This window comes from Puntigrus tetrazona, chromosome 20 (assembly GCF_018831695.1).
Source record: "Puntigrus tetrazona isolate hp1 chromosome 20, ASM1883169v1, whole genome shotgun sequence".
NCBI lineage: Eukaryota > Metazoa > Chordata > Actinopteri > Cypriniformes > Cyprinidae > Puntigrus > Puntigrus tetrazona.
The window spans coordinates 8,663,053-8,677,559 of NC_056718.1; the positions used below are offsets into that span (position 1 = coordinate 8,663,053).

The window sequence follows — 14,507 nt, forward strand, 5'->3', positions numbered from 1 at the left end:
CGTTGTCAGGGGGAGTGTTTAAACTGTAGCAGAGAAGTACGCGGAGGAGAGTTTCGAGGGCATCTTCACAGTGAAGAACTTCTCAAAATAGACGGATAAACTTTTGAAATAAGCAATGTCTATAATTAAGAAGTTGTAGCAATGAAAATCTAGCAACTCCGGAAGCTTTAGCAGTCGGTGAAGTTGTAATACCACTCGTCCATCACACTTGCTAGATACTTTTATAGACTTCCTATTTTGCTTCAAGACAGCGACTTGTTAAAGTCCCACATTTTTATATAATCTACAAACTATGGCTTAGCTTATCATATTACAATTAGTACGCAAACAAGGGTAAGGTTACATTTGATCAAAGCAATGGAGCAGATCTGTCTTCGCCTGGTCAAACTCGACGTGTTGAGCAGCATAAAGTCGTTAAGCCGGTTTGATTCGGTGTTCAGACGGTGCGGACAGAGACCGGGTCCGGCTCGGACAGACTCACCCGTCTCTCTGAAACCCAGAGGACCTGTCACAGCGGCTCCTGCAGCTCTCTGCCCGAGGTCGAGGTCGAGACTCTGTGTAACAGCAGCCAGAGCTCCGGGTCACCCGTCCGTCGTTCACTTCCACACCTCGGCCAGGCGGAGGGCTTTACCCGCTCCTCTGATATGGATGCTGCTGAAGCCTCTGCAGAAGCTCATGGCCGTCATACTGGGCAGGTGAGTTGTTTTTCTTAAATACTAAACCTTTATAAGAATGACCCACCTCCACGTCTACACCCATCAGCCTTTGTCGAGAACTGGTGAAGCTGATGAATCTGAAGGACAGGATGAGGAAGTGTTCAGGATATGCTGGAAACTTTGCAGAATCCCATTGATTTTAGCCAAAAATGAATGCCACTCTCGATGGAAATAAATGTTATCTTGTTGCATTACATTGTTGAAATAATGTATTTAAAGCTAAAGGTGGTTTGAAATATTGGAGTGTTTGGTCTGGCAGTTAAGGTCACCACTCTGGGGTTTATAATTGGAGCCTGATGAATCTTTGATTTAGCAACTTTGAATATGAACACTTGTACATTTTCTAATGTTTAAGAAAATTAAATGTGTATATATATATTTATATAAATATATATAAATGATAACTTGAACATGATGGCCCTGGATATTTTCAATTTCTAAAAAAAAAAAAAAAAAAAAAAATATATATATATATATATATATATATATATATATATATATATATATATATATATATATATATATATATATATATATATACTATATATATATATACACTATATATATACTATATATATACACTATATATATACTATATATATACACTATATATATATACTATATATATATATATATATATATATATATATATATATATATATATATATATACACTATATATATATACTATATATATACTATATTATGTTTAAATAACATACAGAGTGGAGCTATATTTTTTTTGTAAATATAATTTAAACTGTATTTCCACTAAATAAAATTAGGGTAGGTTCGAATAGACACACCACACGGTCGTGACGCCTGCCGGTCAAAACTGAGTATCTGCAACAAAAACTCAGGCCAAAAAATAATACAAGCGTAACTTTTTTTTTTTTTTTTTACAAATCCATTGCAATTTTTTTAAATAAACGCAGTTATCAAATAATCCTTAAAATATGAGAAATACGGACCACTGAAACAGTTGTGAAATAACAAAGCCTTGTTAACTGATCTCAAATGATTCACAAGGCCTTCAAAGCTTAAGGAAGCTTTCTTCAGAGCATTTATTCAAAGCATTCGTCAAGTAGTTAAATACAGATGAATGCGTTATATACATATAGCAGTAACACTGTAAAACGTTATTGTCGTTTTTGATCTATTTAATGCAGAAACCTGCAGAAAATCCACCAAATGTTCTGCAGTTTTACAAAAAAAAAAAATAGATAAATTTACCAAAGTCCTCGGCGTACACTGTCTCCATGCACCTATAGAATACTGTTGTTACTAAATGCAGTGCATATGGCAGGTCGTGACGCCAAATTCTGGTTTGAAGCGCGTCTCTCTCCCGTCTCTAGGAGTATTAGGAAATGGTGGTTGGCTCTGCCGGGCAATAAAAGCAGCTGTTTCGTGAATGGACATGGCGTCGACGCTGGCACTTTGTGGGAGCTGGGGCAGGACTGCTGTTCTTCGTCTCCCTCTTTCTACTCACTCATCTGGACGAATCTCCGGTCACAGGCAGGACCCGACTGCTGGTGTTCAGCAGAGACAACTTCACGCGGCTGGCTGAGTTCACTGCAGAAGCGGTACGACTCGTTTTCTGTGGTTGCAGTCGGCTCAGTTCATATAGATATATGATCGAGAACAACATGCCTCAAGCGGGCCCAAAATGGCTCGCGTGAATTATTATTTTTGATATTGGATATTATGGAAACGAAATGTGGCGTTTCATTTCACAAACCATTTAATTTGATTCAGTTTTATTGCATTGCTCGTCCTTCTCTTGGTTCTCTCTCTCAGTACATGGAGGAGTTTAAGGAGTCTCTGATCGCTCCGTCGGATCCCAGGCATCAGGCTGTAGAGTTAGTGCTTCAGACTCTGGTCGAGAGGAACCAGGACATTGCTGAGATTTCCTCTGTCTCATGGACAGTCCACGTGGTGGAGGGCCCTACAGTCAATGCGTTCGTTTTGCCCGTGAGTCATGTTTGGTAACAACCAAAGGATTTCTCTAATAAATAAGTCTATAAATGTTTTTAATTATTTAAATGTTTCGGCGACTTTAAGGAGCAACCTGCACAAATGCACAAAAAATACACAGTGTGAGTTGTAATAGTAATATATTTAATCTATTTGAAATAGTCATTGCTAAATAAATATATAAGTAAATTTAATTGCAACTAAACTGATGTGACGGTAAAGAAATTTCGGTAACATTTATGTATTTTAATGCATTATATGTGTATTCTTTAGGAATTATAATGAATGCAAAATGCATTATAAACACAAAACTTCATAATATGTTGTATCATCTCATGGATATCATAAAAACGGTTTTAATGTTTACTAATTTGTGGTTATAGCTTTTAAAAGTATGATAATTTATAAGACACAATGAACACGATTCATCCATTTAAGTTACAATGGATTATATTTCTAAATAGTTATAATGCATTATAAGTGTATAATATCTTGCCATTTTGTTATGTTACTTTGTTTCAAAAACATGTTTTTCATTGTGCACTCCAGTTCACCTCAGTCAAAATGCAGTTGAAAAAAGACCTGTTACAAAATAAAGCCAGATAAACACAATAAATCACTATAAAAACATAAAATGAAAAACATGATTTGTAGTTATCAGTTTTTGCAAATAATTATACGCTTTGTGTAGTTTAGTTCTCACATAGAGAAGCTATGGAGATTTTAATCCACTGCAGAAATCTTGAGACTGATTACTAGAAGAGAAAATTTCACATCTCTAATGAGTGTGTGTGTCTGTGTGTGTGTGTGTGTGTGTGTGTGTCTGTGTGTGTCTGTGTGTGTGTGTGTGTGTGTGTCTGTGTGTGTCTGTGTGTGTCTGTGTGTGTCTGTGTGTGTCTGTGTGTGTGTGTGTGTGTGTCTGTGTGTGTGTGTGTGTGTGTGTGTGTGTGTGTGTGTGTGTGTGTGTGTGTGTCTGTGTGTGTGTGTGTGTGTGTGTGTGTCTGTGTGTCTGTGTGTCTGTGTGTCTGTGTGTCTGTGTGTCTGTGTGTCTGTGTGTCTGTGTGTGTGTCTGTGTGTGTCTGTGTGTGTCTGTGTGTCTGTGTGTCTGTGTGTCTGTGTCTGTGTGTCTGTGTGTCTGTGTGTGTGTGTGTCTGTCAGAATGGAAAGGTCTTCATCTTCACAGGAATGCTTGAGGCTGTAGCAGACATCCATCAGCTGGTGTTTATACTGGGACATGAGATGGCTCACGCTCTGATTGGTCACGCAGTAAGTCCCGCCCACCCCGTCGGCCCTCCTCTCAGAATCACTCGAGCTCCCGTTATTTTTGTCATTTTATCGGGACCTTATTTTAATCCAATAATGAATTATGCTGAAAGCGGTGGAGTTCGGTGGAGTTCAGTAATCTCCCCCTTAGGGTGGTTTTGATTTAAATCTAAACGTATAGGAGCATTATATGGTTTTCTACCCATCGTCAGTCGGTTGCAGGGTCTCCACACAGCCTCTGGCCTTTATATATCAAACTAAATTTGTACTTCCTTTGCTGTGTCCCTCAGCTTTTTTTTCTGGAAGTAAAAGACCCTTCATTAGATTCAAGTGCTCGCTTTATCTCTCTTTTGCGTGTGTCATGTTTTACTTTCATCTCTTCTCTTGGTTTAAATGAAGAGAAGGAGGCGTCCTGTCTCAGAGGCGCTGAGCGCTGTTAAGGGTTCGGTTTAAAAAGATGTTTTAGTTTCAGAGCTGTTGCATCACTGTGTGCTTGTGGGTCTGGTTAGGGCGAAGGAGCTTAACGCTGATATCAGGACTAATATGACGTGGTTATTTTTCTGTGACGCAGAACACGCTGTTAAACTCGTGAGTGTTTCTTATTTCAAATGCAACAAGCTAGCAAATGCTGGAACAGATTTCAAACCTAAAACAAAAAACCTGATAGCCGTAAGCAAGATAAAAAAAAAACTGTCCTGTAATTGACGCACGCTATTTATTTGATTTGTTTGTTCATATTCAGCCATGATTTGTGAAGCATTATGCGACGTTAAACACTGCAGTAATTGCTGCTTAAAAATCTACTTTGTCATCACAGAAATATCAAATGTAATTTGTAACAATCCTTCAGTACCGTTTTACACTATAATACTACAAGTAATAGCAGCCTTGGTGAGCATAAGCGACAAAAACATAATATCTTATTAATAATTATTAATTTGTGTACGTGAAACACAAAATTTTCTGAGCAGCTCTGAAGTAGGTCTTTAGATTTTTGTTGACAGACATTGAAAATCATATATAAATTAATATATATTTTGTAAACGTGTGCCATAATATAGAGGACCAAACTTACAGGAAAAAAATCTTTAGCATTTATTTAATTTTCATATATTCATCTATATAAAAAAGGTTTATGCGCTTTTATACGCTTGCACCTCACAATTTTGGCTTTTTTAATATAAATAAAAATGTATATGCTATGTATATACTGCATAACATACATACTGTGCTAAAAATGAATAGTAAAAACCCATTACAGCATGCACTTATACCAAGCAATCCGTAATCTCAGAATGCTTCTTTTTTTAAATCATATACAGCTGTATGAGCACGAAGCTGACATAATTACCCACCAATCTGCGCCGTGGCACGATCCCAGCCACTCGTGGACACGTGTTCTGGCATATCTTTAGCCCTTCTCTCAATACCGCGTGTATCGCAAATACAATTCGGTGTGATTCATTATGTCTCTCGTTGCTAAATTGCTCGTTTCTTTTTTTGTTTGTTTTTCTGCATTGTTTCTAATTGGGCGTGCTGTCAAAGAACGGGCTGCTAAGCGAGATTTAAAAAAAGGTTCTTAACACCGAAATACAAACAAATTAGCATAGTAGATAAATGACGAAATCAACAAAAACAGAAGCGCATAATGAATTTCTCTCTCTCTCTCTCTCTCTCTCTCGTTTTTAGGCAGAGCAAGCCAGTTTATCTCACGTGGTGGAGCTGTTGTCTCTCGTCCTGTTGACGGCGATCTGGGCGATCTGTCCCCGGGACAGTTTAGCCGTGCTGGGCCACTGGATTCAGGGCAAACTGGTGCAGGTGACCGCTGACCTTACGATCTCTCTCCTTCTGCTTTTTCAATCGATTTCTAATCTGTCTCCTTTCTAGCGACCAATGATGTGTTCCCACAGTAATCAAGCCGTTTTATTTTCCCAGTCTGTTCTAAATAAATAATTTTACAGTAAAAAATACAAAGTAAAAAAATACAGTAAAACAGTAATATTGTAAAAACTGGTTTCCGTGTTAATGTTTTAAAAATATTATTTAAATTTAAATATATATGTGTTTAAATATATATATATATTTAAAATATTCCTGTGATGGCAAAGCTGAATGTACTTCACTTATGAATTTTGTTCCATAACATCTATCATTTAATAATAATTCTATCAGTTTAATATTAAGGAACATTTTTCCTTATTAACAATATTGTGCTGCTTAATACTTTTGTGGAAATAGTGGAGTTCTAGAAATAGAAAGTTTTAAAAAAGCAGCATTCATAACACATATCATTTTGTGTTAATATAATTTACTTTATTGTCACTTTTGATCAATATAAAGTGTGCTTGCTGAATAAAAGTATGAATTTATTAAAAAGAAAATCTTTTTACTGGTTATATGTGTACATTTGGATTAAATTTAGTTTGCTCAGCGTTAATCCTGAGACGTTAACGGTTGGGTTTGTCTAGTAAACACTCATTATTGATTCTAAAGTCCTTAAAAGACCCTTTAAAGGTGAATTATCCTCCTCTCCTCGAGCTCAAAGAAACCTTCTCAAGTGCTCTCTTGCTACCATTGCAAAACAATAACAGTATCTCAGAGGAGATCTTAATTTGGGTTTCTAAGGACTTCAATTTGAGGTTAGTTAGAATTCAGCTACGTTTATTTGCCTTCTAAATGGATATTGAATTAGCATTTTCTGAATCACTGTGTGGTGTGAAACAAAGGTCCACTTTAAATTTAATTGTACATTGGTTTTTTTTTTATGGTGTTTTTCTTCTAAGATACCATGTACTTTCTTGCTGTCCTTTTAATGATATTTTCATTCCTTTTTTCCCCCTGTTTTTCATCGTCTTTTCCCATTACTTTTAAAATAAATTACATTTTAATGGTTAAGCTTTTTATCTGCTAGTCATTTTGTTCTCCAAATATGGTTCACTTCATTCTGTCCGTCTTCCTCTGTTTACTCAATATAGCTTCAGTGCGCTAAGTCAGAATAGCTCATTTAACCGCATATATCTCTCTCTCTCTCTCGTTTTCTGTGTCTGTCTCGTAGTTCCTATTTGACCGGCCCTTCAGTCGTAAGCTGGAGGCAGAGGCGGACCAGGTCGGCCTGAAGCTGGCTGCCAAGGTACGGCAAAAATGTTATTGTTATCGTGGTTCAGCTCCAAGGGAACGCACTGATAAAAATTTGTCCAGTTTACACCGAAAGCAACTGCTACATAATTTGCATTTATACATACAGTATGTTTTATGATTTGCAGTGCATGGATAAGCAGCATAGTGCTGTGTAGCAGAAGAAAGCGTTTTCACATCCCGTCCCATAACTGAATTATAAACCTTATATAATAATTTTTATGTGTCGTGTTTCCACAAATTGTCACAATTAACATTTTCTGTTCAGAAAATCAGGCTAAATAAATATGATTTAAGCTCAGCACTGTGTTAGAATATTAAGTATTAATTATTAGTTTCAGTTTCAACCAGCTTCAGGGGATTTGTGAGTTATTTCAAATTCGAGAAAACTAAACTACACTAAAAATTTCCTGAAACTAGTTGCATTAGACTTTTAAGTTGGGCGACTTTTAAATATTTTACAGTGTAGTTAGTTTAGTTAACTAGTATTTTTTTTTACATTTAATTTCAGCTTGTTTAATTACTGAAAACTATTTTTAACAGTTTAAGTTAACTGTTATAGCTAGGATTTAGGTTTTGTTTTATGTATATTATGTAAATCATTTAGCATTCGAATATAAATGCGCATAATTTTTTAAAAATATTTTAGAGCACCTTCGATTCAACATACTTCTTATTCGTTTAAAATAAAATTATACTGCATAATTAATTTGTTATTTTTATGTTTCATGTAGGATAGATATAATCTGACCATTACATTTGTGACAGCATCTTATCCAAATGGATATTTATTGTATAGTTTGGTTCGTGCTGCTGTCCGTGAGAACACAACTTGAGATTTGAGCTCAAGAGCAGATTAAATCATGAACAGTAAGAAAACTTTGTTAATGTCAAGATCATGAGAAAACTACAAATAAATGAACTTTTGAAGGCATGGCATATTTTACAATAATGTCAATCTAATAAAAGCTGTATGGCTAATAATTAGTAACTTCTTCTAACTAGAAAACCGGACAAATGAAACCGAACGCAATCCTTTGCTGCAGATTCTGCTTTTTATTAGTTATTTACAGTCACAGTAACCTACGTGACCTCTAGATGGCACTGTCTCTTCACAAACAGGAAGCGTTTCTCTGTACGTGGCAGAGATCTGATTCACCGTGTAGAGCTCTTCCTGACAGCATGTCTCCTGATCCCATGCTTGGCATCATTATGGAGAAACAGTCAATTCCCTTCTATCTCTTATAGTAGTAATAACGGGCCGCCTGCTGCTCGTAAACGGGCCCGGTTCCGTCCTGCCACAGCCGGCTCGGTGAAGGACACTGGCAAGTTGCTGCGGTAACGATACGAGGCTTGCTAGACTAGTCATGAGTCATGCTGTCCGTGAGCCAGCCAGCTCTCGGCTTCAGATAATGACGCTGTCCAGAGCTTCGGGCGCTTGGTGTGTGTGTGTGTGTGTGTGTCATGTCTCGGTGAGCTTCCTTTGATGTGGTGGGGCTTTAACATGACTGGAAACCGTCTCTGTATGTGCGTTAATGGACATTCGTGTGTGTTTGTGTCAGGCGTGTGCTGACGTGAGGGCGGGCCCCGTCTTTTGGCAGCAGATGGAGATCTATGATCAGTTGAGAGGCGAGCCTACCGTCCCCGAGTGGCTGTCCACACACCCTTCTCACCAGAACCGCGTCAGACAGTTGGACCGCCTCGTCCCTGAGGTAAAGCACACGAAAGCCAAACACGTGTATCATCAGATATCGTTAGACGTGGCTACATGACTGAAATCTTACTAATATATAGCAGCTGAGAAGGCAACAACCAAATGGTTAAGGAATTGATTTAAAAGAAAGAACCCATCAAAGCCTTGAGCTAGCGTACTTGTTTTTAGCCACGCTAAGCTTTGGTCTCATTTCCCGTTTGCAGTGTCACTCTTGTTTTCCTCGTCCTTCCTTGTAATTTCAAATTTTGTTTAAAAAAAAAGTGGCAAACGTGCTGTTATAAGCTTGAGGACCTATGTCGATCTCATCACACACTTTCCCTGATCTGAATCAAGGCATAAAAACATTAAAAAAAAAAAAAAAAAAAAGTATTGCTTAAAAATAAAAAGAAATAATAATAATAAAAAAAAAAAAAAAAATTTAAAACAAGTTTATTTTAAATATTCAGTATTTAAGATTTAACATTTTTAGATTTAATTTTAATTAAATGGAACAGTAAATGTATAAATATTTTTTTAAATCCATTGTTTCACCTGAATTTAAGGCATATACAGTTTACTTTTATTTATTCATTTGACACTGGCCTTTCTTTACCATTTTACACATGGACGTTTTTGTTGGTTTTTATTTAATGATATATTTACACAGCTATCCAATTGCTAAATTATGGGTTTAGAAAATGCTTTCACTAATTTATTGTTATTGTTAAGATATTTAACTTTATATTTAATTTATATTTATTTGGCATTTAAAAAAATATAAAAGTGTTCATTTTTCCTTTTCTTTGTGTGTTTTGAATCAATAAAATCAGATTTCTTTATTCTTTTTTTAATAGCACACTTTAAAGTCCCCTTACTGAATAGCATTTTATTATGCAAAAATAATTTTACCTTCACTGGGGTCCAAAAGTCTGAGACCAATAGTGAAAATATTTAGCATTTCTTCTACTATGAGAAAAACAAAAACACTTTTTTCTTAATTAACATTTTTAGAACATCACTGTTTGGTATGTGTTCATTTACTCCGAACCCACAAGACCTTTGTTTATCTTCGAAATGCATATTAAGATATGTTTGATGAATTCTGAGAGCTCCCGGACCATCATAGACAAGTTAGAGCTGTTTTCTATCTTTAATTTGAGGTATATGTCCTGGGTACACTGTTCTCTTGATTTGAGGAGTATCTATCAGAAAGGCTCGCAGACGCATCTGAATCCAGACCGTACCAAAGCTAACGAGACGTCAAGAGACCTCTCTGCTCTGGAGCAAACTCGGCCCTCTACACGCATGCCTTAGACCACGTTCATGGTGGAAACGAACACATAAATGCTCTTCTGCTGGAAGGGGAAAACCAAACCCAAGAGCTATGAATCGCAGAGATGTCAGAAAACGCTACATGCGTGTGGAGGAATGGTACTAGCAACCACAGAAGAAAGCCTTCGTGAAGCGACTGAGGCTAAATAATTCACCACGTGAAGCGCTATGTAGCACATTAGGATATATAGTGCATCGCTTGAAATGAATTGAACTCGAAATCAAAATCTCATGTTTGATTCTGTATACTGCATATGTTATGTGTTATGTTCTGATTCGCCTGTTTTTTTTCAGTGGTTCAGTTTTTATTCACGAGATTTACACGAGAAGGAGGAAACGTTGGCGTTTCAGGCTCACAGTATGTTTTATCACGTAAAGGACTAGTTATTATTTAAATATACCAAAAAAAAAATTTGTTTCTAAACCTGAAACATTTGAACAGAAGTTTTTACTGTTACTTTTAATTTATTTAACGCGTAATATAATGGTCATTTAGTTATAATAATAATAATCGTACAAAACATAACCTGTGTCTGTCATGTAAAACTGATAAAAAATGATATTTTTGTGTCCCGTAATGCATGTTCACGTGTAACTGTAGCGTTTATGCAAGTATCTTGTGATGTTAGGCAGCAGATGGAAAATGATAAATCGATTTCACGCTTTTAAGAGCCTTCAAAAAAAAAAAAAAGATCAGACACCGGAAAACATCTACCATGAAATGATGAAATATTTGCCATTCGCAATGTGTTGCAAAAAACCCCTCCCAAATAATTAAAATAACAAATTCCCTCAAAATTCACAGCTGCAGCCATCAGCAGAGAAAGCCAGATGGTGTAGTTACTAAATCTACCAGCAGGGGCTAACTAACCGGGCGGCCCTTGACCACCTGCTTTAAACGGAGAACTCGGGTTAACACGCCGGTTATAGACTGAACCGTAGACTGTAGAGCAATGGACAGCCATCTACAGGAACATGCTCTCTCCCCGTCACGCACCAGTGGCTACACAAAATGGCTGTCTAATATACGAAGCAAAGCTGCGGCGGAAGGATGCGTGAATTTTACTTAACCTTGAGCTTGAACCCTTAACAGTCCTGCTTGCGTACTTCAAACACAGAAGGAGCAGATGGCCGGGGCTCTAATTGTCCATCAACTGTAATGCGTGTGTGTTTCTGTTGAGTGGAAGCTATTACTCCTTCGGGAAGTTACTTTAAAACGCCCTCCATCTCTCTCTGTTCTCACCCTCTTTAACCTGAGCCAATGGAGACTCGTCCTCCACGTGCTCACTAATGAGAATTACCATAGTGGAGTGTGTGTGTGTGTGTGTGCGGACTACTCTCTTAGCCTCCTGATGCTTTATACATCAATACAAGTGGATTTTGTAGTCGTTGCCTTTTTATAAGAGTGACTGTTTGAGAGTGACTAGTCTGATGAAGGTAGGATTTCCAGAGGCATGATGACGTGTGAGATATTGGGGCGTTTTATGTGAGAACCTGCTTGAAGACCAGTGTGTCAGGGGTGTAAAGACCACATGGAGTTCATTTAACTGTATAAACTGCTTTATTCTAAAACAATCATCACATTATTTTAAGTTTAAATCAGTTTTAAAAATTTTAAATGGACACTTTTTTATAATTGTGAAAATGTATTTTTGTAAAATAAATATACATGAGATATATATATATATATATATATATATATATATATATATATATATATATATATATATATATATATACACACACAATTCAACCTAGTTTGATGCATTATTGGCATTGTTTTTGAAGCACAATTAATAGATAATTTATGAACAAAAAAAGTAAAAGTAAATCAGTATAAGTGTCACATGATCCCTGATATCAATGTTGAAAACAGTCAGATTATTATTTTTGATATTTTTTATACCATTTAAAAAAGTTTTCGCTGTCAATTTTTATCAATTGTATATTTTCTTGCAATTTAATAAAAGTAATAATTTTCTCTTTCTTAAAAAACCTGTACTGACACAGAACATTTGAATTGCTTTAAATATTATTGCATATTATGTTTTGTATCGTTAAAGTATGATGATCATTTAGTTTTAAAGACATAGATCAACTATTATACTTTATTATTATTTCTATTGCTATTTCCACATTTATATTTAGCGTTCAGCCTAGGTTGTCTTTGACTCCTTTGACAGAACAATTTTTTTTTAATTGTAAAATCAATGCATGTTACTTTTGAAGAATGCATCTGCTTTTTAAAAGTATTCAGCGTCACACTGGCCGTAAGTATGCGACTGACGTGTCCCTCTTGGGTAATTGTTCTCAATAAGCTTTGTTCCAGCCACTCTTTCATCAAGTGTCATTTGTTTTATAGAGTTTCCCTAATGGCCTGATTCTCAAACATTGCAGTGTTGCTTAAAACGACCCGTCTTCCTGGTTTGAGAGAGTGTTTAGCAGCTCAGTCTGATATGTTCTCCCCAGGGCAGGTGGTTCAGAATAATAATTTAGCTGGAAAAATATTTTACATTAAATGTCCTTTGTGTGCTGGTCGCTCGTGTCTCACGGCGTTATTGATCCAGTGCTATGAGGGCTTTTTCTCCATCACCCTTAATGGAGGTCAAAGGTCATAGTTCAGAGGTCACAAACAAAACGCAGTAAGGGACGTGTTTTTGTCAAATCAGTCTTTGTTAAACAGCCTGCATGTCTTTAATGCAGATGTAGAAGATAGCCTAGTCCGTGTTCATGCATTCAATAACTAGTTCAAATGATCCATTTAGATTTTTGATCACTTTCCATCATTAATCCATTTCTTTCAATAACTTTTCCAGTTCATCAAAATTCATTCTTTTTTATTTTGAGCAATTATTCCAATTCATCCAGATTTCCTATCACTATTTCCAGCCGTCGTCCATGTAGATTTCACGCCACGGTCACTTTCATCCCTCCATCCATCTAGATTTTCTAGACTATTTCCACATTTCAGACTTTATATCACTATTTCCATCTCTCTATCCAGATTTCATATCCATCCATCATCCATGTAGATTTTGCTTCTATCCATCCTGACAGATTTTATTATTCCTATTTCCATCGACCGTCCATTTCATATCGCTATTTCTTTAAACCCTTGAAACCTTTTCCATCCATCCAGATTTCATATCACGATTTTCATCCTTCCATCCATCATCCAGATTTTTATTACTATTTCCGTCAACCATACATCCAGATTTCATATCGCTACTTCATCCATCCATTTCATATCATATCACTATTTCTGTGAATCCAGATTCATATCACTATTTCCGTCCATCCGTTTAAAATCGCTATTTCTATTAATCCAGATTTCATATCACTATTTTCTTATCCATCCATTTCAAATCACTATTTCTATTCATCCAAATTTCACGTCACTATTTCCATCCATCCATCAGTTCTTAAAAAGCAGTGTCACCCGGGTAAAGATAAAGAGACGGAGGTGATGGGTCAAAGGTCAAAGCTTCAAACGCATCTGCATTAATCTGTGTCATTCTGTGTTGGTACAGGCCGTGGAGCTCCGCGCACGCTGTGGCTGTCCCGCCCTCCCCAAAGCTGACCCCCGTGTCGTTTTCCACCAGGCTGTTAAATTGCTTCTTGACAACACTGAAAAACAAGAAAAGATTGCACAAGAGGAAAAGAATGAGAAACGGAGAGCCGGAGTCATGCTGCCTCCTGTCCTGACTCCAGGGTCTCAGCCTCAGCTGGGAGGAGCGCTGGCCACATCCACTCTGCTTAGTAAATGAGACTTGACGAAACATGACTGACAGGGACAAATTCAAGCTTTCCTTTTCACTTCTCTTTTTCCAGTCCAGTAGCTCTGAGCAAGGACTGAGAGGATTGTCAGATACAACCAGACAGTTTTTTTTTTTTTTGATCTGTTTGATTAGCTGTCGCTTTGATACCTACGTCAGTTGGTCTGTGAGATGTTTTGAGTGGGAGCATGTACATCATTTGTGTGAGATGCTTTCGCGAGTTTACGCTCCTCCTTCCGAGTCGTGTTAATAATGGAGCAATTGTAAATGGGTTTTTGATTGGTTTTAATGATGTTATTAGCATAAGACCCTGTAAAGTTGAATGCATTATTGCGTACAGTACATTATTCATCAAACATCTGCTTCTGCTTTAATGTCCCCTATAGGTTCCAGGCTGTAATGTAACTACTGCATAGCAGCTAATGTCACCGTGTTTGAAGCTGGTAGGAGCTTTGGACACACTACATTATTTAGAGGATTTATCAATAGGCAGCTGATGCTAAGTGAGCCCAACACTTGTGTTCTTGACAAGTGTTATATTTATTTTAAATGCACTTTGTATGAATGCTATGAATGTAAGGAATATGGGACTGTAATTACATACAAGATCAACTAATTT

General features: G+C 36.7%; 1 protein-coding gene across 1 annotated transcript; it reads left to right on the forward strand.

Annotated features, from left to right (window-relative positions):
• Window positions 1–17: 17 nt before the first annotated feature.
• On the forward strand, window positions 18–14,193 carry oma1 (OMA1 zinc metallopeptidase). The gene is given in 9 exon segments (XM_043219420.1): window positions 18–695; window positions 2,071–2,105; window positions 2,108–2,298; window positions 2,513–2,686; window positions 3,848–3,955; window positions 5,642–5,770; window positions 7,008–7,082; window positions 8,650–8,799; window positions 13,643–14,193. Coding segments are annotated over 9 exon segments (1,437 nt in total). The 5' UTR covers window positions 18–357; the 3' UTR covers window positions 13,880–14,193.
• Window positions 14,194–14,507: the final 314 nt, after the last annotated feature.